At 34.8% G+C, this 26,114-nt stretch overlaps 1 protein-coding gene across 1 annotated transcript in view; it reads left to right on the plus strand.

The window, feature by feature from the left end:
* The window catches only part of LOC143231953 (nephrin-like), a 225,857-nt gene that overhangs the window by 126,398 nt on the left and 73,345 nt on the right, over positions 1–26,114 (plus strand). The window contains exon 2 of the mRNA XM_076466842.1: positions 14,623–14,772. Within this exon, the coding sequence (XP_076322957.1) occupies positions 14,700–14,772 (73 nt within the window). The 5' untranslated portion in view covers positions 14,623–14,699. The remainder of the gene's footprint in view (positions 1–14,622; positions 14,773–26,114) is intronic.

Raw genomic sequence — 26,114 nt, forward strand, 5'->3', positions numbered from 1 at the left:
AATAAGGCTAGTGAAGTAACTATTGAACTGAGTATTAAAGTTGCATTGGATAAGATATTGAACACATGGAGTAGATATTTGTGTAAGGTCTGCTGGGAGACAGCGGTGCGTTTACGCACTTAAAATGCGGGATTCGACTTCCCGCGGTGGACACAGCAGATAGTCAAACATAACGTAAAGTAACCAATAAAGAACTAAAATTACACACTTTTATTTCCCTTGACATAATGTATTATTGTTTTAAAATATTGGGTATTTAAATTTAAATATACAATATTTAAAATATTGTATCTCTAAGCAACTAACGAAAAAACACCAGTCAAACAGGCATCTTTGAAACAAATTTTAGTGTCATACATTTCCAGTGACTGCAGTATCACTAGAGTTTAAACATCCTTAATTGGCACGTTCCTGATAGAATCAGTAAAAAATAAACAGCATTTAAACATGTTATACAGTTTAAGATATTTGTAGGTCTATGGATCAGATTAGCAGTCATGTTAAAAAATCCCATTTGAAGAGTGACTCCAACCACGTGTCTGATAATACCGATCATGTGTAGGAGTTACGTAACAAACTTTTATTTTATGAGAAGCCGGTACAGCACGTGCCTCATAACACTCATCAGGTACACTGTCATGCCACAAACTCTCGCTTCATACGAACTTAGTGGAATGCCTTACGATATCTGTGAAGTGCAACTGTGACGGACTCCAATGGCACCGCGGTATGGCTGCAGACTTATGCCGCTAAAAACTAGGTTTCGATACCTGTGGTGGGGAGAGTACAAATGGCCCATCGCTTAGCTTTGTGCTTAATGAAAACAACTACTCTGATTTATCAGGTTTTAATTCCTGATGGGCGTTACTTATTTAGAGAATAGTTTGTTTGTTTGAGAAAAGAAAAACATAGTTTTGGCTAAACAACGGATGGTGGATGGAATTGTGTTTCGTTTGAACCAACAAATATTCAACTTTTAAATGTACTTTAGGCGATACCAGACATCTTAATGTGGTATTGTCCGGGTTCACATAATAGTGATATATGTACTGTGAGGCGATTCCGGACATCATAATGTGGTATTGTCTGGGTTCACATAATAGTGATATTTTGTACTCTAAGGCGATGCCGGAAATCGTAATGTGGTATTTTCTGGGTTCACATAATAGTGATATTTTGTACTCTGAGGCGATGCCGGAAATCGTAATGTGGTATTTTCTGGGTTCACATAATAGTGATATTTTGTACTCTGAGGCGATACCGGACATCGTAATGTGGTATTTTCTGGGTTCACATAATAGTGATATTTTGTACTCTGCTCTTACTCGAAAGAGTGATTAAGTAACATCACCTTTAGACAGAGCGCACAATTTCTGTTTGTTTCTCTTTAATTAATATGAAGAAACCCCAAGTGGCTCCGCCTCAAGTCAGTTTCAGTAGTCACTTTCGGCACAGCACAATTATCTAGTTCATTATGTAGATAATTACAAACAAACAATTGATATGAACTCTGAATGTTCGGTTTATTTAATTATTATAAAGTCAGCATATCACAACACCGTATAAAGTTTTGATAAGAGAGGTACACTTAAATACTTGCTGTGGTCTTAAACTTTATTCTGTGTTTATTTAGAAGTGTTTTCCAGTTACGTAGGTAGGAGCAAGTGTTTCCAAGAAATCCAATAATTGTTGAAAAAGATTAATCACCAATATCACTAGGACGAAGAATGGCCCTGGGCCATTCTATATGTCACTAGGTAACGGAAAATCGCCTTATTTCTTTTTACGATTTAATTAATTAATTAACTTAGCAGTTTTAATCCTTATGTTTCAGCGTTATTTATTGAATAAATATTACTGTTCCTTCAACTAAGCCATTCACTACGTAAAATTTCCATTCAACTTTTTGTTGAAATATTTATTTTATTTTCATTTCAAAAGTGGATAAAACATACATCATTATCAAATGTGCTTTGCGTTCTGCATCTCGTTACATTAAGGTTATAGTTTAACACTCTAGATTCCAATCTAACTAATCAGGTTTGTTTTTGTTTTTATGGAATTTCGCATAAAGCTACTCGAGGGCTATCTGTACTAGCCGTCCCTAATTTAGCAGTGTAAGACTAGAGGGAAGGCAGCTAGTCATCACCACCCACCGCAAACTCTTGGGCTACTCTTTTACCAACGAATAATTGGATTGACCATCACATTATAACGCCCCCACGGCTAAAAGGGGCGAACATGTTTGGCGCGATGGGGATGCGAACCCGCAGATTACGAGTCACACGCCTTAACACGCTTGGCCATGCCGGGCCACTAATCAGGTTCATGTAAGTAAACATATATTGATATTTTTCGTTGTTTTGATTTAGAGAAAGAGAGAACACGAGATTTACTGAAAATAACATAAATTATGTCACTCTTTTCTTCACAAGAAGATTTAGTCCGAGATCAGTTTAATGTCAATGAAATCCTTTTTGTACAAATGTTTGTAAAACATAATTTCTTTTTTTACATAAATTGTTTTTAACGTTACAACATGTAACTGACAAGATAATTAAGCGACGTGGAAATACTGTAGACTTGATCTTGAATTCTGCTTCAACTATGATTTATACACTGAGATTGTTAAACGGTGTAGAGTCAAAAGGCACGTTTCTATAAAGAAAGCGTTTCATGTTTGTCACAGCAGAGTAGAATGTTTAAGACAGAAAATATTTTCAAAAACATATCAAAAAATCTGGAGCAATTCATTCATTCTCAAAGTGAAAGGTTATGACCACGAAAGAGAACGGTTTGACAAAAACACCAAAAGAAACTTCAGTGAATCTGTCGATTTGTTTTGTTACCGTTAAAAAGATAATAAACAAGACCTCGAAGCTGATGGTGGTCACAGGTCAAAGTTTCGTGATCTTTTATCCATACCTCAAAATAAGTGACCATTCAAATGAATAGCAAAAGAAACTTGAATCACAGCAATTCCTGCTAGTAAATCATACGAACCTTGATTTGGCATGTTTAAACATTGTTGGTGACGCAGGTGACCACAAAAAAATGGATAATTGTAAAAATCAAACTTGTTCTTCATAGAAGCGTGTACAATGAAAATTGGACTTTCATAATTATGATCCTCGGACTGATTTCAGTTGACGATAGGGGCAGTAGTTACAAGAGAAGCACAGGACTTAAATTCTTACCTGTTACAAAATGTTGCACTTAGTTTATATGGCTTTGGCACGACTTGTTGGAGGTCTCTTTTGGGATGATCTTTCTTTTCCATGTTGATCCATATTCCTTTGTTTTCCAATTTCGTTTAGTGCAAGGGATAATTCCGATTTGGGAATTCTAAATCCACAATCTGAACGAAGTTTTATGATCTGTGTGCATACATATTTTGTACAAGAGCGATCAGTTTACTGTAACATCGTTCTATCATTGTTACCCCAAACGGTGCTAAAATGTACTTCTGATACATGGTATTCCCCCTAGACTTTATATCGACTTTGGTTGTTATGCGACTTATTTAGTTTTCTATTGAAAACAATTTTAATCGGATGTTCTCAATTCTATATACCTTGTTTTAAGCCTAATGTAAAAGTATGCCTCTCGAAAACGCTCTAGTTATGGGATTTCTTATTTTTATCTTTCACTTATATTTCTTCAATAAGATAACGGTAAGCTTACGAATTTGCAAAGCTAAAATCAGAGGTTTGGTTCCCCGCGGTGAACACAGCAGGTTATTCAATATGGCGTTGTTCCAAGCGAAACAAAGAAAGAAAAATATTTTATTGAATGCTTTTATATCTGTTGTAATGCCATCAAATATGATGACAAAAAGTTTTATATTAACTCTGTTGAATTCTATGTGAAGCTGACCTTGGTTGATATTTTATTCAACCAAATATTTTATTTAGGGGCAGCTACTTGGAATATTTATAGCTAGTGTAATCTAGTGCATAATTACAAACAAGAATTATTAAATTAAGACTTTTTTTGAAAAGGTTTGTATTTACGAACAAACTTACGTCAGAATACGATAAAAATTCTTAGTGATTTCTTGCGCATTATATGAAGTCACTGAGCTTAATTTTAATGGTAGAATTTTAAACATCAGACATAATTACCTTAGGCTCTAAGTGTTAACACAGGCTAAGATGTCAAATCTATATCTTACGATATCATAAAATAGGGGTATCAAAAGAACCTGATCAGATAGTTCTTTAGAATGTAATAAAGTTTCCACAAGAATGTAAGAAAACTAATCACAGTGCAAACAGTTTATAAAACCAGTTATTTTAGTTTTAATGTTTTAAATAACATCAGGGTTTTCACTTTGAGAGTTAATTTAAGGTTTTCTTTTACAATCTGTATGTTTATGACTGAACACACTTCAAGATCCAATCAAAAATGAACAAATATTACATCTGTAACAAAGAGCAATAAACATGTTGTTATGGGAAGAGGAAAAAAGACCATAAACCCACAAATATATTTTTCATAGACTTGTTTATGAGACCCGCCTTTCTCTCATATAATTGTGAAAACAATTTACAAATGATATTTTGGAAAATATTTTCTAATAGAATAAAACTATTTTAAATATATTATAATCTCTTATGGAAAAACGTCAGTGTAATAAAGCGTAAAGCTACATAAGGGCAATCCGTGCTCTGCCCATCAGAGGTATAGAAATCGGGTTTTTAACAGTATAAGTCCGCAGACATACAACTGTGCCACTAGGAGGCAACCTTTTGTTATATGTTAGTTAGTTAGTTATCATCATGAGATTCCATCTAGGAACATAGGGCCGCAATCGCTTGCGGATTCTTCAACAAGTATTTAAGTGAATAGGTTGTTAGCCCACTGCACCGAGCCGTCCCTAATTTAGCAGTGTAAGACTAGAGAGAAGGCAGCTAGTTATCACCACCCACCGCCAACTCTTGGGCTACCTTTTTACCAATGAATAGTGGGATTGACCGTCACTTTATAACACCCCCACGGCTGGGAGGGCGAGCATGTTTGGCGCAACGCGGGCGCGAACCCGCGACCCTCGGATTACGAATCGCACGCCTTACGCGCTAGGCCATGCCAGGCCTTTGTTATATGATTGATGTTTAAACTATATCATCATTACAGAGTTTTGACCATTTTTAGAACAACAGTAAGAAATGTTTAGATCATATTCTAATCGCTGCAGCCTTTATCTAAGATGAACGATATTAATATTAGGTATTTTCAGTCTGAACTGAACATTCTATATTCATGATCTAAGTGACCCCCAATGTTTCAAACATAGACATTTTTAAGTGTGAACCATTAACCGTAAGGAATGCATTGTGTGTCAGAAGAACTCCCCGTCACATGGACATTATTCGACTATGAGTCGTTTAAAGGGATTGACTGTCACCTTTATTACGTACACCTTTTCTTAAGAGCAGCATGAATTTTGCAACATCTTCGTCCGATCCTCAGACCTTTCGAACTGCAGCTCGTCAGGCGCTATCACAAAGTTGACACATTACATTTCTAGCATTACACATCTGAAGTTGAACGTTTACCTTTGAAGCTTTGCGCTTTACCTCATGTATTATGAAGATATAGTATGATATTGAATCCTCACAAGGAAACAGTTGGAAATAAACAGAGGAATATTTTGTAGGAAAACATGTAGATAAATATAGAACGTCGTATGGTGCGTTCAAAGTCAATATAATTTCGAAACGGTCATAACAGATATGAAGAGAAAGGATGCTTCCTAAACTTTCGTATAAAACTAGTTGTATACCTCGATATATTTTTATTATTTTCCTTATTCTTCATGGAACCCCCTATGTGACTATGTTTCTTACAGAGAGTTAAAGCATGAACAAAAGAGTCAGTATTTATTCTAGAACATAGTTTATTCCTTCTTTTCATTTGGACCAAATTTGGTACGAGAAACAATAGAAGACTTTCTACTTTTCATTTCTAAATGTTATTAAGGGTTTTAGGCACTCCGTAAAACTTATTCTGTATGTGAAAAAAGATTCGAAAGCTGTTAAAATGATTGTCTTGTAAGAAATAATTTGAAATGCGATAAGGCCCGGCATGGCCAGGTGGCTTAAAGCGTTCGATATGTAATCCGAGGGTCGCGGGTTCGAATCCCCGTCGCCCCAAACATGCTTGTCCTTTCAGCCGGGAGGACGTTATAATGTTACAGTCAATCACACTATTCGTAACTAAAAGAGTAGCCCAAGAATTGGCGGTGGGTGGTGATGACTAGCTACCTTCCCTCTAGTCTGATACTGCCAAATTAGGGACGGCTAACGCAGATAGCCCTCGTGTAGCTTTGCGCGAATAACAAAAAGCCTTTTATTTAAAGAATTCTTTTCTTTACTCATTTGTTTTTGTAACTTACGCTCTCTTGATAAATCTCATTCGCGTATGAAAACACGAAACAATTCATTGCCATAGTTTAAATACACAATGAATTGAGAGAGATTTATGTATTTATAAACCTGGTATGGCTTCAGATCAGTTTGTGTTGTTAATAGTAAAACAATAGCGAGCTATCTGCTATGACCCCTGACGGAAATCGAACCCCGGATTTTAACATTATAAATCCGCAGACTTATCGATATGCAATCGGGAAACGGCTTCATAACCTTCGTCCATTCTTCTGATTGAAGAAAAAGATACATATTAAAACTCCTCTTCTTTGTTTACGATCAGAAATGAATAACAAGAAAGAATAACTAACAAATAACCCTTATGAACATGTACAGAAGTGTTGAATATTTGTCTTAATATTGGTCGTTACTGGCGTTTGCTTATCGTTTCTATTTCCATGTCTACGTTTAACAATCAACATTTATGATCATTGTTTTGGTTTAAACGTATTATCACTGTCTCTCATTAATGCTTTTGTTCTTCATACATTCCAATAATAATTACGTAATGTTCATCATGTTATAGAGAACTCGACTCGCAATCTGCGGGTCCCGGATTAGAAACTCGTTTTCCAATATGCTTTCCCTTTTAGCAGTGAGAGCGTTATACTGTGGTCGTCAATTTGTTTGGAACGAACAGCCCAAGAACTGGCAATGGGCTGTGGTAATCTCCCTTTAGTTTATATTTCTTAGAGTAGAAACAGCAAGGGCGAATAACTCTAGAATAGCTATGCGCGAAATTCAACAAGTAGAAAAGCAAACTTAATGTGTTTTTTATCGTGTATTCCATTAACATTGTTCTTAACATTTACTGATAATCTACGTGTTATTCAAGATTTGTGTTAATAATTTCATTAATTGTTTTACCGTGTTTTGACGTTCGTATCAAGCGCTTATAAGTGTTAGCTGTGTTGCTATCTGTGCTTTGTCCAAGTCAGGTATCAAAACCTAGTTTCTATTGTTGTAAATTCGCAGACACATCACTGCGTTATTGGAGGGGGGAAAGCAACCATTAATAATCCCTATTAATATTTACATTAACGAGAATATTGAATAATATTACTATTTATTCTTGTGGCCGACATTTACCTCTGTTTGTTTGTTTTTGAGCCCCGCTAGTACAGCGGTATGTCTACGGATTTACAACGCTAAAATCAGGGGTTTGATTTCCCTCGGTGGGCTCAGCAGATAGCCTATGTGGCTTTGCTATAAGAAAGACACACAAACACTTGTTTGTTTTTCCTTGATAAGCATCTCTAATAACTTCATCAAAGTAATTATTTACTTCTTATTTTACCAATAATAATTAACATTTAAAAATTTGTCTTTCAACGGTTTATCCGTCATACAAAATTATAGCAGTAATATACAGGTTAAACTGAAAAACTGCCGATAATGTTTTATGTTATTTTAAACACAACTTTTGAAACTAGATTTAAGTCTAAGAACAACACCGCACAGCATAAGCTTTGCCAACCGTAATTTGTTTTATTTTTTTATCAAACTACTATTTTAAGTTATAAATTTTTCTTGCTAAGTTTGATAATACTCTTATAGGAAATTAGCATCGATCTGAGGAGAGAAAGGAAAATTCTAAAGGCCATCAAAAGACAAATACATTAATGGTCTTGTTTTCAAACCTTATGGAAAACGTAAATTCTGTTGTTGTCATCTTTCATTATCTGAGTCGTTATATTTTTATATTTCCATAAAAACAAGATTTTTTCCTACTCTTTTTGTTTTTCGAGGAAAAAATACTATAATCAAAACAACGACAAGAACAGTAAAAAATGTCGATGTTTCTATAATCTGTTATTATACCAATTGTTTATAACGACAAGGAGTTTCATATTCTTTCCTGGTTTTTATTATCTAAGTACAAACATAACCTACAGAGTTGTTTTGCTTCACTGATTCATTGTCGTTATTTGTTGTTCTACCAAGACTAGAATAAAAGCATTTCACTTTTCCATTCATAATTACCACGAACAATTACATCTTGGCGTATGTTCATGAGAGATGTAGTTTCTATTGAGCTAACAGTACGTTAGCATAGACCAGGTAGTTTTATATAAACGCTGTTAGTTTCGTATACTTATGCATCTAAATTCTATATGTTTAATTTTACACAACGAGATGCTAGTTTCCCCTCGTCCAATTCAGTTTTATTTCCGAAAGCATATCTATATTCTTGGGCTCGTTCCATTTATCACCAGAAATTACTGGATCTTTGTTTGCGTGTTTCTGAATATGTGAAATGTTCTTTGCTTCTGAAAAACGAAAGCTTAGAAATTAAATCAGCAGTTTTAAAAATATTCTACTTTCCGTATCTGTTACGTCGTGTCACGTTTTAATTGGTTTAAAATATTTCATGCACTAACCTTAAATACGCTTAATGATCTAGTAAGTACTAAAAAGTAAAGATAATTAAAGTAGAAAATATTGAATTTATTAAACTGAATTATCAGGATCTATATATATTATAAGTGCAAGTACCATTAACACTATACCCGTAAGCAAGTTAATTAAAGAAAACAAAACAAGCTTGACTCGCAATTGCAAAATTCAGTTCAACAAGAATTAACATGACATGAATGTGTTCCAGTTCAAAATTTCCATTACCAATAACAACACGTGCGAGAATGTTGGACAGGAAAGGTGAACGAAACGTACAGGATAAAGGAAATATAGGGAAGCACCTATAGTCGAAGCACTTGCGTTGATATTAGTTTTACGTAACTTTAAAATAGAGTAAAAAAAGTTGTTTCAATGCTGTATATGGAAGTGATAATTCAAGGTTGTTTACCGTTAATTTATATTGAAAATATATAGCGAAAAACATGGTAAAATGTATACTAGTTTAATCTGATCATGGTGATCTTCTCATTAAAATTAGAGGAAAAGAAACTACCATCTGTTAAGTTAATATAGAAATGGTAAATAAAAGAAGTTTTTTCGCTCTTTCATACGTGTTAAAAGACAACAGTATTGGAATTCAACAGTGTTCCTTTTTTTTTCTAATTTCCTCTTCTTATGATAGGACTTCCTGACTTCGAAGGATGTATGTTTGTTTTGAATTTTACGCAAAGCTACACGAGGGCCATCTGCGCTACCCGTCCCTAATTTAGCAGTGTAAGACTAAAAGGAAGGACCATCGCCAATTGTTGAGATATTCTTTTACCAACGAATAGTGGGATTAACCAAAACTTGTAACGCCCCCACAGCTGAAAGGGCAAGCATGTTTAGTATGACGAAGATTCGACCTCACTACCCTCAGATTACGAGTCCAGCGTCCCTAACTACCTGGCCATGCAAAATATCGAAAGATGTAATTTTATAGAGTGCCTATAAAAATTACATATTTTTTTCTTCTAAAAACACGTAAAAGGAATTAAACACTTTTAAACCTCAGTACATAAAATATAATTATAGAATAAAAACATTAAATATATTCAAAAATAAATCAATTAAAGTTCATAAAATATATGTCCACTTTTTTTATTTGCTATTGGTTTATCATACGTCATTTGATTAAAACTTTATCCTAGTAATACATTCTCCTATTATTAAATAAAAAGCTTTTTATTTCATTAATCTTTAACAAGTTAATAAAAATATTTTTATTTACATCATTGTCCTTCCTGTGACTCCCTGAAATATATATAACCGTGTATTTTCGTGCATGTTTTCTTATACAAAAATCACATCGGCTGTCTGATTTGTAAATTCTTAGACTTACCGCTGTCCTAGCGGGGTACAATTTGTAACTGTTAAATAATTAAAATATAACGTAACTCAACTGCTGTTGCCTTCTTAACTTTACCTATTCTAAAGTAGCTTTGTTTATTTTAGAACAAATCCACATTGGAGTATCTGCTGTGTTCACCGAGGGGAATCGACACCGAGTTTTAACATTTAAGTTTGTGAACTTACTGCTGTCCCGCGGGGTGTATCGAAAATAGTGTTAATACAATTTCCACATTCAGAGAATGTTTTCAAAAATAAATTGCCGTAAAATGTTTTGTTTGCTCGTTTGTATTTGAGCACAACGAAGCTACACGTTTGGCTATCTGTGGTATGCCACCACGATTATCAAAACCTGTTGTTTTTTTTAGTGTTGTAAGTCATAAGACTTACCCACGTGCTGTTACTGGGAGACGCCAGAGGGGAAAGCGTGAAAATATATCTTTTTTTTCATAAATACTTGAATGAGTTGATGATACATTTATTAAAATATTTACTAGCATATGTACATGTTTATACATTTGTATCTAGCTCACGTAAGAGTTCTGTTTTCCAGCCTTTGGAATCATTTTACGCAAAAACAACAAATATCATTCAGTTTAATTAGGGCACAACAACTATAACCAGAGAATTACAAACAGTCTGATAAATTCACGTAACGCTTATAGATTTGAAACAGGCTGTGGGAAACTAGTGTCAATGTATCTTAGCTAGGATATGGAAATCATAGCCATGTGGTTAGGGCGCTCGACTCGTAATCTGAGGGTCGGGGGTTCGAATCTCTGTCACACCATAGATACTCGCTCTTTTACCTGGGAAGGTATTACAGTGTGATGATCAATCCCACTATTCGTTGGTAAAAGAGTAGCCCAAGAGTTGGTGGTGGGTGGTGATGACTAGCTGCCTTCCCTCTAGTTTTACACTGCTAAATTAGGGACGGCTGGCACAGATAGCCTTCGAGTAGCTTTACGCAAAATTCAAAAACAAACAAACGTAATGGCGTATTATTGATATGGCACTCTTAAAATATACTGCAAGGCTATTGTCAAGATTCAGGGTTGACAAACAGAGAATGCTGTGGGAGCGTTATAAAGTTTCGGTTAATCCCACTATTCGTTGGTAAAAGAGTAGTCCAAGAGTTTACAGTGGGTGATGATGACTAACTGTCTTCCCTCTAGTCTTACGCAGCTAAATTAGGGACCGCTGGTGCAGATAGCCCTCGTGTAGCTGTGCGCGAAATTCAAAAACAAACAAACACTGTCAATAATGTACTATTATTATCTGAACAGCTGATTTATATTTTTAATGATTCTCCTAGCAATTCTGTGTTCCATGACAAAATCGTCATCATGCAGACACTCAGATTTTTAAGAGAAAAAACGGAATATTTTAATGATTAAAAGGGGAAAAGAAACAAATTCTCGTATTGATAAAAAAGACAATGACACAATCTTAGACAACGTGATGATCGATGAGAGGGATTGCCATGAATTAAAAGAACAAATTATCAGAAGAGTAAGTAAGGTCCAGGTACCCAAATCTGATAATGATAATTTTAGAAAAAAAATAATTATAAAATGACATCATATGCATAACCAGTCTTCACAAATCCGTTAAAAATCCTTTCAGCTACGCCTAAACATGAACATGGATATTTGTTTCCCTTCGCTTTCTTACTCATATTAGTAATAAATTATATATATATATATTTATGTATACATTACGTGGTTTAGGAGTGCCATAAATAAGTACTTTTTGCGATACTGGTAACTAATTGCACTATATAACAAAACCTTTACTTTTTCCTGTTCCTGGACAGAAAGTGTTATTTTCCAACTGCTTATGCCTAAAGTAAATGAAAAAGACCTATTTTTCTCTTCAAACTTTGCTTTTGTGACCTGGAAGCGTATAACTAAAACATGATGGGAGACTATATTTGGGGCCTGATATGTGAAAGTGATTTACATTACAGTCGCAAATCTCGAAAACTACTCACTTCTAAACATTTTTGTATAACTTTAGTATAAATACATGTAAATCTTGATTCATATGTTGTTTTATTCAAACCTTATCTAAATGAAAATGTGCAAACTTGTCCGTTTATACATAGAAAATAGGTTAGTTTCTAAATTTCGTTGTCCAAAAGGAAAGTTTGAAGGAAATAATGGCCATTTTCTGTGCTTTTACAGCATAAGCAATTAAGAAATAACACATACTATCAAGGAACAAATTTTGTGTTACATAGTGTAATTTGTGAATCTGGTATTTTTAGCCGCGGTATGTGGGCTCATTAAATGGCTCTGAGTTTTTCCGAGTACAAACTTTTAACCGATTTGGAATCTAATTACAGTTTTGGACTCAGGAGGTTAAACCCTTTTGATTGGTGTATTTGAACATGCCCAAGGTCTCATATATTTATTTACTCTAACCCTGCTTAAAACAATATCAAATTCAGGGTAGGCTGCTAAAGATCCTGATGAATAATAAAGTCGACCGGATATATTCAGGTTTCATACTTGGAATTGCTGGCGTATACCTAATAAAAAGGATAAAAATATCTCATAGATTAATTTACTCTAATTCTGCCTAGAAGAATTTCAGGTACTGTGGCTATTGAGGATTCCCTCTTGTTTCACAGTGCTTGAAACGTATAAAAGTACTATATCTACAATAATTTCATTAACTTTTATTAATTTGGTGAAAAATTTGTAACTTTTTCGAAATATTATATTTATCCTGTTTTCTTCTAATGTAACTGCAGCGAAATTGTATACCATCCCTCAGAATTTTCTTGTCACGCCTTAAGTCGGTATAGGTTTACCTTTAACAGGACCTAGTGGTTGGGGCATTGAATTTGCAGTCTGTGGGTCAGGAGTTTGGATTTCTTTACCTGAGGATGCTATAATGTAACGGCAAATTCCAATATTCATTAGTAAAGAGCATCCTACGAGTTGGAGGATAGTAGGTTTGCTTAGCTACTTTCTTGTAGTCTATTATTTTTTTCGAAATTATGGACGACTAGCACAAATAGCCTTAGAACAGCTTTTCGTGAAATTCAACAAACAAACAATTACTTCGACGTTTTTTGAATATCCTCCAAAACTGATATTTTAATACCTGAGTCACACAGAGAATTCTTAGACACAAATCACAACGCAAAATACAAACATTACTTGATATTGTTAATTACTATTATTGAATTTCCGGTTGATTACTGTTATTACTTGACGGTTATATTCTTATCACTTAGTTACTTCCATTAATTGGTCAGATTATTTTCGCTGTTACATTATTGATTAATTGCTGTAATTATTAGAACAGCTTGTTTTATCTTATCATTTGAATACTGCTATTATTTTATCAGTTTGTTTCTACCTCCTTTTCTTCATTTCTCACTCGGTTATTGTTCTTAAGTGATCGTTTTGTAACTGATGTTATTTTATCAGTTTGTTTCTACCTCCTTTCTTCATTTCTCACTCGGTTATTGTTATTAAGTGATCATTTTGTAACTGCTATCATTTTATCAGTTTGTTTCTACCTCCTTTTCTTCATTTCTCATTTAGTTATTCTTATTAAGTGATCATTTTGTAACTGATGTTATTTTATCTACAGTTTATTACTCTTAACTGATCATTTTGACCCCTTTTATTATTTTAAGTTTTATTATCAGTTACTGATTCATTTGTTATTTGTCATTGCTTGGCAAACTTATTTTACTGTTATGTTTTTAATAAAATTAATATTATATTAGTTCTTGTGTTAGAATACTAACATTTTTATTTATTTCCCTCAACTACATTTTAAGTATATTAGTAGTGTTTAACAGCTAGTTTTTCTGGTTTGACATTATCACCTGTATTTTACTTTATGTTTGTTGGATTAATAATACTATGTATTTGACTCAATGCGTTAGAAATAGGCTTAGTTCAGCTAATATCTACATCCATGACATTTGACGAAATATTTCATAAACTTTGTAAGTTTCCTTTAATCTATATTACTTTAGTATCAAAATAGGAATCAGGTTCTAAAACGACATACAGTCATTAAATGGTATTTCCCATAAACCTTTACTTCAATCTGTAACTTGATTAATTTCTCATATATTATGTCACTCGGGTAAACAAAATATAATACAACATTGTTTATGAACTTTCTAAATATTAATTCTTGCTTTGTAACACTGACATGAAGGATTATATTATTAATATCTACATCGAAATTAATTATTTGTCTTGAGATCGAATTAAATGCATTCATTTCTCTGTAGTTTGTAGAACGTTTGTTAAAGACATGTGCGATAGCATTTTCTAAGTCAAACTTTGTATAGCAAGAATACTCTTAAGTACACTTTTAACATAAGCATTACTCTGAAATACTTTGAATATAAGATGTTTTCATATGCACAGTTTCCTTCAATAGGATTAATAATCAGATTTTATATTTACAGAAGACACTGTAAACCTAGAAACCTTGACGTGATCCTACCGACATCTACCATTGTTAACCATTGGAAGTTCTTGCATCATGATTGGCCGAGTAGTTAGGTGGCAGTACCATATTGTTGTCTTATATATAAGCATGTATGCAGTATTATCAGGTATGTTGTACAGCTTTGCTATCGCGAGTGTTGTTAAACTATGTTATCAGGTTTGATGTACAGCTATACAGTCAGGCATGTTGTAGAACTATATTATCTGGTATATTGTACAGCTGTGTTTTCAGGTATGTTATAGAGCTATGTTATCAGGTATATTACAGAGCTATGTTATTGAGTATACTTGTACAGCTATGTTTTCAGGTATTTGTAGAGCTACGTTTCAGCTATGTTACACAACTATACTTGTTTATATATCTTTTCTCTTTCGTTCCAAAGCCAAAAAATTAATTTTTAATTTTTCGCTTATTCTGGATTGTCTCTTATAATATTTCTAACTTACAAGCATTTTAATACCACTTCCAATACATTTACATAATTGGGGCATTTCTAAAAAACAAGTTATAAAGCGCATTTTTATTGATCATTTAAGACAATGATTAATAAGTTACATGGACTTGTGTACACTAATTCTCAATTAACACTTTTGTAGAACTCTCAGCAACAGCTGTTTGTTTTGTTTGTTGTTGTTTTTCTGAATTTTTAAAACGTTGCTTTTCACATCAATCATGTTTAGCTAGTTTGTTTGATATTTTTATTTAGTTATTTTGAAACTTAAGTTAACGTTAATTCAACCATTTAAAATGCTCTTCGTTTATCCCTTTACCTACCTTACATTTTATCATAGTTCTTGGCTTTTCATTTTGGCTGAACCTGTTGATTTGTTTGTTTGGTTTGCATTTCGCGCAAAGCTACTCGAGGGCTATCTGCGCTAGCCGTCCCTAATTTAGCAGTGTAGGACTAGAAGGAAGGCAGCTAGTTATCACCACCTACCGCCAACTCTTGGGCTACTCTTTTACCAACGAATAGTGGGATTGACCGTCACATTATAACGCCCCCACGGCTGAAAGGGTGAGCATGTTTGGTGCGACCGGGATTCGAACCCGCGACTCTCAGATTACGAGTCGAACGCCTTAACCCACCTGGTCATGCCGGGCCTGAACCTGCTGAATATAGTTTGCCTTCCTGAAATAACACAGGCCTGCGAATTTAAAGTTCTTAATAGTTGTTTCGGTTTTAATAACGGATTTTTTATAATTCATCTACGCAGATTTTGAAAATAATATTATTCTTTTTTTTTTCTGTCACGTAAGCGCGACCCGGCGTGGCCATGCGATTAAGGCACTTGACTTGTAGTCCGAGGGTCGAGGGTTCGAATCCCCGTCACACCAAACATGTTCGTCCTTTCAGCCCTGGGAGCGTTATAATGTGATGGTCAATCCCACTATTCATTGGTAAACGAGTAATCTAAGAGTTGGTCGTGGGGTAGTGATGACTAACTGCCTTCCCTCTAGTCTTACACTACTAAATTAGAGAGGCTAGCGCAGGTAACACTCGTGTCGCTTTGCGCGAAATTCAAAACAAACCAATCTGTGACGTAAGGATTTTATACAAATTTGGAAGAAATAAACTCTTACCATGATCAAATTATTATTTCGTTACCACGATGAACTTTTTTTGTTGTTATTATGTTTGGTGTGTTTGGGTTTCAGAACGATCCATAAGACACGTCGCAACTGGTTTAGAGAAACCTATATCTTATGGTTATCAACACTTTAAGCATACCAAAATGTGATATGATTTTAATGAAAATGATTCACTCATGTTAAAGCTCACATGATGTTTTGTGAAAAATCTGTACGTGGTGGAGAAAAATGGATATTGCTTTCAGATTCAACGTGCAGGAATGAAAAAAAATATATATTTATATATTACTTCTCGTTAAGGATTATATTAATAATATATTTACATATGTTGATATTTACAATAACCAATAAATAGTTATATTTGTTATTGTCATTATTACGCTAATTGAAATAACCATTCACTGACTTCTGAAGGACATTAAATATCTTTTTACTTTATATATCAAACTTCGTGTCTTGAATGAAGCCAACAATATTTGTTTCTTGTATCAGAAACATTTTGGAATTTACTATCATTATCTTCGTTTATCACTATGCATGCCTATCACGTGTTAACTAACACAATTGTTTATTATAATTGTAATGCATAATCGTTACTAGTTTCCGTGTATCAATTAAAACAGCCATTTATTAAAATTATCACTTTACATACAATGTATTAAGAAATATTATAATTATTAACTGCAATACCTTCCACATATTAAATACTGTGCCTTTTATACATGGTTCATATCAGCTGAGGGTATCCGATAATATCTCATTAAACTGGTTAAGTACCTGTGTCTTAAAAATTCAAGGCCAAACGTCTGTAAAAAAATGAAAACGTACCCTATTTCAAGGCCTTTTTTCATCCCACTTCTCACGAAGAAATCCTAAAAATAAATAACCCTATACGTCGACGGACAGTTTTCAGTTACTATACTAAAAATTACGATAATTGATTGGTGGTGAAAGCTAACAAAATCAATCATTCTCATAACAAGATTGTTCAACATTATGATTTATTTATACCAGTACTTTTCATGCATTAATAAACATTACAGTACGGCTTACAGGCTGTGAAAATACAGCAAAACGTAAAACTGTGTACCAGTTAGGCTTTTTTTGCTGAAATGAGAATTCCAGTATTTCCTGTTCAAGATTCTGACGGGTGTTCAGTTGGCTTGGTAAAGCATTTTTTATCCACATTCAAGTAAATATAGTGTAACAGAAATTCGAAAAACGTTGAAGCCGCTATCTAAGACATAACACGTTTGGTCCATTGAGATGTCGTTTCGTAGGTCCAACAAATGAGACTAAAACCAATCATAAAGTTTCGGTGTAAACGCAATACGAGTGAGCTTTATTATAGATCTGGTTGTAGTAGTGTAAGATATATAAGTCTAATAATGACTATAATTTCTGTAAGCCTCACATTTGTTAGTGTTTCAGTATGGTAGACAGAGCATTCGCGTTTCTTTAAATGCCAGAAGGCGGGTCCACTTATTACTAGTGCAGAAGCGAGGGTTAGGAAAATAATTCCATCCAGAATTGAGTGGAAGGACATCCATCATGTCGAACGATAAGAAATGTTTAATAGGACTCCCAAACTGGCAATAACACATTCAACAATAATTGAAAGACACTGGATGTCAGGTACCCCACAGGAAGGCAATACATCAAGGAAGACTATTTAAATAGTCAGCTTTTGTCTTCAGCATTAAACGTTGTTATAACAGCTTGTCAAAAGACACTAAGTTCCAAATGGCTGAAAATGTGAAGGTAAGGCAGCATATGCTAAAAGTTTGTGATGGAAGAAGAGAAACCCGATGTCATCATTTCAAGCTAGGTCTTGCAAGCAGTCTTATCTATTCTTGTTTCGTCATCTCCTGTTGCTAATTGCTAATCTTCCTTATAAAACACTTTACTTTTTATTTTTCTCAATGTATTTCCTAGCTCATTAACTACTGGACGCTTTCGGTTCCATTTTAGCTAGTCGAATAATTTTCTACTGCAAATGCCTTTTGGCGCGTAAAGTAATTAATGTAACCTAGAGAACGAATTTAGACCAATCATACACATGTTTTTAAGAGCTGGGAAAATTTTACAGACAATTTCCTCTTAAAGTTGAATTAGTTTTTCCGGTAACGCGAAACATTTCCCCAAAATAACGATCCAGAGTTCATATCTACAAACGAGATAAACAACAGTTATTAATTTCTTTTTATCTTCATTACCCCATTACCGCTTTAAAGACCGAGATGCATGGAAACTACTGCTCTACATGTAAAACTAATACAATGTCTTAGTACTGAATTCCGCACAAAGCTACACGAGAGCTATCTGCGCTAGCCGTCCTTAATTTTGCAGTGTAAGACTAGAGGAAGGCAGCTAGTCATCACCACCCACTACCAACTCTTGGGCCACTCTTTTACCAACGAATAGTGAGATTGACCGTCACATCATAACGCCTCCACGGCTGAAGGGGCGAGCATGTTTGGTGTGACTGGGATTCGAACCCGCGACCCTCAGATTACGAGTCGAGAACCTTAACCACCTGGCCATGCCCGACGTATTTGCTTCTTCGGTGTACTCTTATAAACCTAAATACAAAATCTAAAATAAACGCCTAACAATTCAATATTTGATATTTTTATTCTGCTTTCTAGATGTGGCCTGGCATGGCCAAGCGCGTAAGGCGTGCGACTCGTAATCTGAGGGTCGCGGGTTCGCGCCCGCGTCGCGCTAAACATGCTCGCCCTCCCAGCCTTGGGGGTGTATAATGTGACGGTCAATCCCACTATTCGTTGGTAAAAGAGTAGCCCAAGAGTTGGCGGTGGGTGGTGATGACTAGCTGCCTTCCCTCTAGTCTTACACTGCTAAATTAGGGACGGCTAGCACAGATAGCCCTCGAGTAGCTCTGTGCGAAATTCCAAAAAAAACAACAAACAAGCTTTCTAGATAATATAAATATATGTTTTTCTATACAAACATAGTCACAAACAAATGTAAAATAAACTTTTAGTATTAAAAACATCTTATGTAATGCCAATAGAGCACCCAACAGAATCTCGAAGAAAATATGAAAGAGAAACCATCGCAGTAAAAAAACAAAGTTTGTTGTGGACACTATTTACCCTTTTTTTCATCATCATCAGCGTGATGATTTTATTGTTTGTTCTTTGTTAGTTTATTTCTTGTACTTGATTGTAACCACCATCTGGTGACTATAATTGGTTCTGGTTGGCAGAACCTACAACAAACAATGTTCTACGTTTAATAATTTTCGTTGTTTGTTTCTTATGACGACTGACAGTATGCATAGTCTTTGTGCTTAGGCCTGTAAGTATTTATATTTATAATAAGCGTGCACTATTATGTTGTGTTGTAATGACAGTGTTCGTTTCACTGTCTCTTATGACACTTTTCTTAATACGAACTTCCTGTCCATGCTAATGTTTGTTTGTTTGTTAAGGTAAGTCACTGTTTCTTATGCTTTTACACCTGTTACGAGGCCACTGTCCCCATCTGTTGTTTTATTTATAGAGCAGTCAATGTCCCTCGTGGTACTTTTCTTTGTATAAGATTTATATGTTTTTCACTACATTATCTGTGATGTGGTTTCCTCGTACTGATTTATTTGTTTAAGGCTTCGTCACTTGTTTCCCTCTTGTTATTGCGAAGTTTCCGTATTTTTTTCAACGTTTTGCCCATAATAAGGTCACTTTTTTATGTACGGTTGCATCAGTGATGAGATAACTTTCACGTTCTGTTGCTCAACTTATACAGTGTTCACTAGTGTGTTACTCCAAGAGTGATGAAGTGGCTGTCCTTAGTGGCACTTTAGATGTGATAAGATTACTTTTTAGTGAGATGCTTTACTACTCTGTCTTATCCAGATCTAATCGTTATGAAATCATCCTGTTTTCTCTTATGATATTTTACTTGTTATTACCTCGTTCCTTTTATTTATAGTTTTATTTTTTACTTGGACTATGATTTTACTTTCTTATTTAAAGGACATTACTGATACCACTGTCTTTGATTCTACGAGTGGAAGACCTACATAATACAAAAAACAGAAGGCTTTATTCATTCAAGTGCTTGGTACCGGAAGATATTTTACACTAAATATACGTCCCCAGTGACACAGTGGTACGCCTACAAGTTCACACCGCTAAAACCAGATTTCGATACCCGTGGTGTTGAGAGCACAGACAGCCCTTTCTGTAGATTTGTGCTTAATTCTAAATAATCAACCATTAAATATATACAAATATATTTGATTTTTTTTTGTCTCAGAGGGACCCCAGTGGCACTGTAGTATGTCTACAGACTCACTTCGCTAAAACCAGGTTTCGATACCTCTGGTAGGCAGAGCACAGATAGTCCCTTGTGTAGCCTTGTGTTTCATTCTAAACAAACAACGAAATTGTTTTACAGGTATTAATCCTGCGTAGTAAGTAAAAGAAAGCAAGTATTTTGTTATTATTTTAACCACATATCATCAAGTTTTATTTTTCAATATTTATAGCTATTTCTTCTTTGTGAGAGTTTCTCTAATGCAAAGCTTTTGACTGTCATTTGTTTATTGGCTTTTGGGTAAACCTATTCGAAGTACAACAGTAAGTCTACGGATTTACAACGCTAAAATCAGGGGATCGATTTCCTTCGGTGGCTCACCAGATAGCCCGATGTAACTCTGCTTTTAGAAAACACACAAACACTCACTAACGAATAGTAGAATTGACCGTTACATTATAACATTTTCTGATTGGAAGGATGAGCATGTTTGGTGAAAAGTTGTAATCCCGCAGCCAACACGCTGCCTTTAACAGTAGCACAGCGGTATGTCTGCGGACTCACAATACTAGAATCCGGGTTTCGATAGTCGTTGTGGGCAGAACACAGATAGCCAATGCGCTGCTTTGTGCGTAACTTTAAACAAACAAAGTATTTAATTAGATATAGCCAAGAAAATGCAATTTAAAGTAAATCTTTCATTGTTTTAATTGACAATTGACAGCAACTATGTGCAAAATAACTAAGTGCTTATAAAATCCTACATATAACTCAATATCATGTATTTTTATAGACATTTCTGCATCTATAAGACTATTTAGAAACATATTTATTTATAAAATGGAGAAAAATACACACATATAAAATACTTTGAATTTTCTGCACACACATAGGCTCATATAGAAAAATAGGGTAATATTTTATATCTTCTAAGAGAAAAGCAATACACCTATTCTTTGATTTAAAACAAATCTTCCTATATATGTACCTTGTAAAGAAAAACAACTTTTACCTCATGAAATAAATATGTTCTTATACCTATAAACACTTTTCCGTTTATGATTTATAGTATTCAGTATATCGAGTTTATATATCAGTATAATTCATCAGGTGACGTGTCATGTTATCACAGTTAAACATGAGCTATGAGTTCTTGTTCTACAAAGTTTCTATTATTCAATTAACTCATGATTACTTGACAATGCACTCAGGTTTCATCAATGCGATATCTGTTGTTGCTTCATATGTTATAACTAATGAGCAACTCAAACGTTTGAAAAGCTGTGTTTCAAGTCCCCATTGGATCAGATGTAAGTCTTAAGATTTATAATGCTAAAGTTCGAATTTCGATACCTGTGTTGCACAGAGTACAAATATCCAGTTGTTTCGTACCATCACTCCATAGAGAGTTATTTGTTTGTTGAATTTTAGACAATACTATTCAAATGATATTTGTGGTATCTGTCCATAACTTAGAAGTGATAAACTAAAGAGAAAAACACCTAATCAATACCACCCGCCGCAAAAACCATTTGAGTTGCTCTAATAGAATATTGGGATTTGACTTATAATTTTAATGTTTTCACGGCTGAAAAGGCCAATACGTCGATGACAAGGGTTCGATTGACTGGCAGATTGCGTGTATAACGGTATAACCACCAAAACCAAACCAGACCAGAGGATTTCTTTCTAAGAGAAACATCACGGAAGTCACATAAATACATATATGTTTGTGAATAGTAAGAGAGAGATAACAAGAGTTCTTTGACCTTTCTGGGCCCGATGGCCAAGCGTGTTAAGGCGTGCGACTCGTAATCTGAGGGTCGCGGGTTCGCATCCCGCTCGCGCCAAACATGCTCGCCCTTTCAGCCGTGGGGGCATTATAATGTGACGGTCAATCCCACTATTCGTTGGTAAAAGAGTAGCCCAAGAGTTGGCGGTGGGTGGTGATGACTAGCTACCTTCCCTCTAGTCTTACACTGCTAAATTAGGGACGGCTAGCACAGATAGCCCTCGAGTAGCTTTGTGCGAAATTCTAAACAAATGACCTTTCTGACTTTAACTAACTAGGACTCCAACATGTAGCTTGAATTGCGTTCCATCAAAATTATGATTTATTTAGTGTTCACATAGAAACTGTATTACATTCTGGAGGTAAATGAGAATACATGTAGACAATATAAGAGAAAGAAAAGAGAATGATCTGATTTAGCTTCCTCCTGCTTGGTCTTTTATTATAATGCAAAATATCAATCGTACATTGTAATTGCTTCACTGTAAAAAGGAACATAGAACATTTTCTGGTTCATATAATTGTTCCATTTTTGTTAGATTTTTCTTTTGTACTTTAAACAAAACAAAAGCTATAAAATTCTACCCTTCTTTCACACCAGCAATTTCGATTGAATTTAACAAGTCATTGAAATTTTATTTAACAATGCACTAGAAAATAAAACGAACCAAGGTTAAATCATATTATCATCAATCTTCAAAACTGGTTTAATATTGGTTTTAATCCTTCGTTCGGTTGTTTTTCTGGTTTTTTTTTATTTCGAGCAAAGTTACACGAGGAATATCCGTACCAGCCGTCCCTTATTTAGCAATATCCGTACCAGCCGTCCCTTATTTAGCAATATCCGTACTAGCCGTCCCTTATTTAGCGATCTAAGACTAGAGGGATGACAGCTAGTCATCACCACCCACCGCCAACTCTTGAACTACTATTTCACCAACGAATAGTGCGATTGATCGTCACATTATAAACGCTTCTACGGCTGAAAGGGCGAGCATGTTTGGTGTGACGGGGATTCGAACCTGCGACCCTCATATTACGAGTCGAAAGCCTTAACTACCTTCGTTCGAATCTTACTCTTCATTTCTACTAAATGATGGCAAATGCTGAGGCTTCATATTGTGCTTTAATTTTTCTTTCAATGGTTCTGAAATCAGATGCGTACAATTTTCTCTCGGTTATTTCCGAACCAGTACCAGACATGACATCTACTATTCAGTTCACCGACTAATGTCGGATATAAATTTACTTTTGATAAAGATGATATATTCCAGTTCTAACTTTTAGCTAGATATCAATGATTTATCTCCAACCCCTTTATTATACTGAAATAACAACGATTTATCTTTATTGTTTTATTCAGACAGCGGTGATTAATGCATATGTTTTTACATTTAGACAACAATGATTTGTCGTGAATCTATTCTATATTTACAGTGATTGATCTATTCTCTATCCCGGCATCGGCAACATTAATCACTTTCAATTGTTTTATTCGTCCAAAATACGACCATTCTCGGATCTAATTTTTATCTCGATAATAGCTGTCAATTTTTGTTGTTGTTTTTTTTCAGACAACGATAGCATATCAGTAATGCACTTATATTTTGAAGTGCATCTAATTGTGATCACACCTAATTTATTATTCCCACAAAGTTTGAGTAATATTATATTTAATTCGTATTTACGACACGTCCCCCAGTGAAACAGTGATAAGTCTTCAAATATGCAAACCTGCAATCAGAAATCCAGTTCCTCTCGGTGGACGCAGAATATAGGCCAATGTTGCTTCGTTGTAACAAAACACACAGACACATTTACGACATTCTTGATTTTTCAATAATGGTGAAAAATCCCAGTTTGTTTATTTTCGACATGTACCTCCTCCTCTCAGAACTTCTAAGGACTTACAATGCTAATAATTACGTTTTAATACCATTAGCAGAGCACTAATAATCCACTGTGTAGCTTTATTGTAAATAACAAACGGACAGAAATTTACAAATGGAATAAATTCAAATTTTCTTTTTTTTTTATTAGTAAATGTAGTTCAATCTCGATTCTAGTTTTGTAACGATTATTAATTTTTAACTTAGGTCCGGCATGGCCAGATGGCTAAAGGCGCTTGAATCGTAATTTGAGGGTCTCGGGTTCGTTATAATGTTCGGTCAATCTCATTATTCGTTGTTAAAAGAGTATTTGTTTGTTTGTTTGTTTGGGATTTCGCACAAAGCTACTCGAGGGCTATCTGTGCTAGCCGTCCCTAATTTAGCAGTGTAAGACTAGAGGGAAGGCAGCTAGTCATCACCACCCACCGCCAACTCTTGGGCTACTTTTTTACCAACGAATAGTGGGATTGACCTAACATTATAACGCCCCCATGGCTGGAAGGGCGAGCATGTTTGGCGGGACATGGATGCACCCGCGACCCTCGGATTACGAGTCTAATGCCTTAACACGCTTGGCCATGCCAGGCCAGCTAAAAGAGTATCTAGCGCAGGTAGTTCTCGTGTCGCTTTGCGCGAAATTCAAAACATTTTCTAATTTACCTTTTATTACAGCGATGTCCTAAGGTTTAAGCTTTATTTTTCTACAAAGTTCTTGATCTTATATTTATAGCTTATCATAAAAATTGTGTTAAGCAAATCACAATTTATCATAAGGGTAAAATGTTGCTGACCACTTTATCATTTAAAAATATAAAATATGGTAATACAGTTTGACCATGTTTATCAATTACTGCCCTAGAAATTATCCAATAGTTTCTTCAGGTAATGCCATATTGTATAAGCTATTCATCGTATGTAACAATTAACAGAATAAAGGCCTGAAGGGTGTGAAACCAATATTTAATTGAATAAAATAAAATCAGCTGGCCATTAGGTACGAAACTTCAAAGAATACCACGTGACGATAAAGGGTATTGGCTTCTGGTTAGTATGCAGTTTCACTCTACTGAATGACATGAAATAGTCTGCCAGTCTTTACTGTTTTCTCTCTAGGCAATTGTTATAATTGGATATATTATACCTAAACATTTCTACCTCGTGACTTTTATCTCCAGGCCCGACGTATCCTTGTTTGCCTCGTAGATATTCAACGTCCTTTCTCTTGGGCCCAGCATGGCCAGGTGGTTAAGGCACTCGACTCGCAATCCGAGGATCGCGGGTTTGAATCCCTGTCGCACCAAACATGCTCGCTTTTTCAGCCTTGGGGCGTTATAATATGACTGTTAATACCACTATTCGTTGGTAAAAGAGTAGTCCAAGAGTTGGTGGTGGGTAGTGATGACTAGCTGTCTTACCTCCATTCTTGTTCTGCTGAATTAGGGACGGCTAGCGCAGATAGCCCTTGAGTAACTTCAAGTAATTCAAAAACAAACAAACAAACGTTTCTTTTCAAGTCCTAAACGTTTTCTTCCTTGCTTTCTTTTCTTCCTTTCGATAGCTAAAACCCAGAACCATACTAATGAAGACTAAACTTCAAGAAATGTATTCCAAACTGTCGGGTGTATTTAGGCTTTTATAAAATAGTATTTAAGTTACTCATTGTTAGACAATATATAAAGGAATATTATTAGTTTTAAGAAAATGACTTAAATTTATATTCTATTTAGAAACACAAGGCAGAAACGTAAAGTTTTCCTAATAATGCGATCTTTTTGAAAGGTTAATCATTATTTTTACCTTCTTATATTATTGATTATGTATATCCTGTTATTTTGTATTAAATGTTGTCCTTCTAATTATAAATATATTGTTTATTTGTTGTTTTGTATTAAATGC

This window comes from Tachypleus tridentatus, chromosome 11 (genome assembly GCF_004210375.1).
Source record: "Tachypleus tridentatus isolate NWPU-2018 chromosome 11, ASM421037v1, whole genome shotgun sequence".
Lineage (NCBI taxonomy): Eukaryota > Metazoa > Arthropoda > Merostomata > Xiphosura > Limulidae > Tachypleus > Tachypleus tridentatus.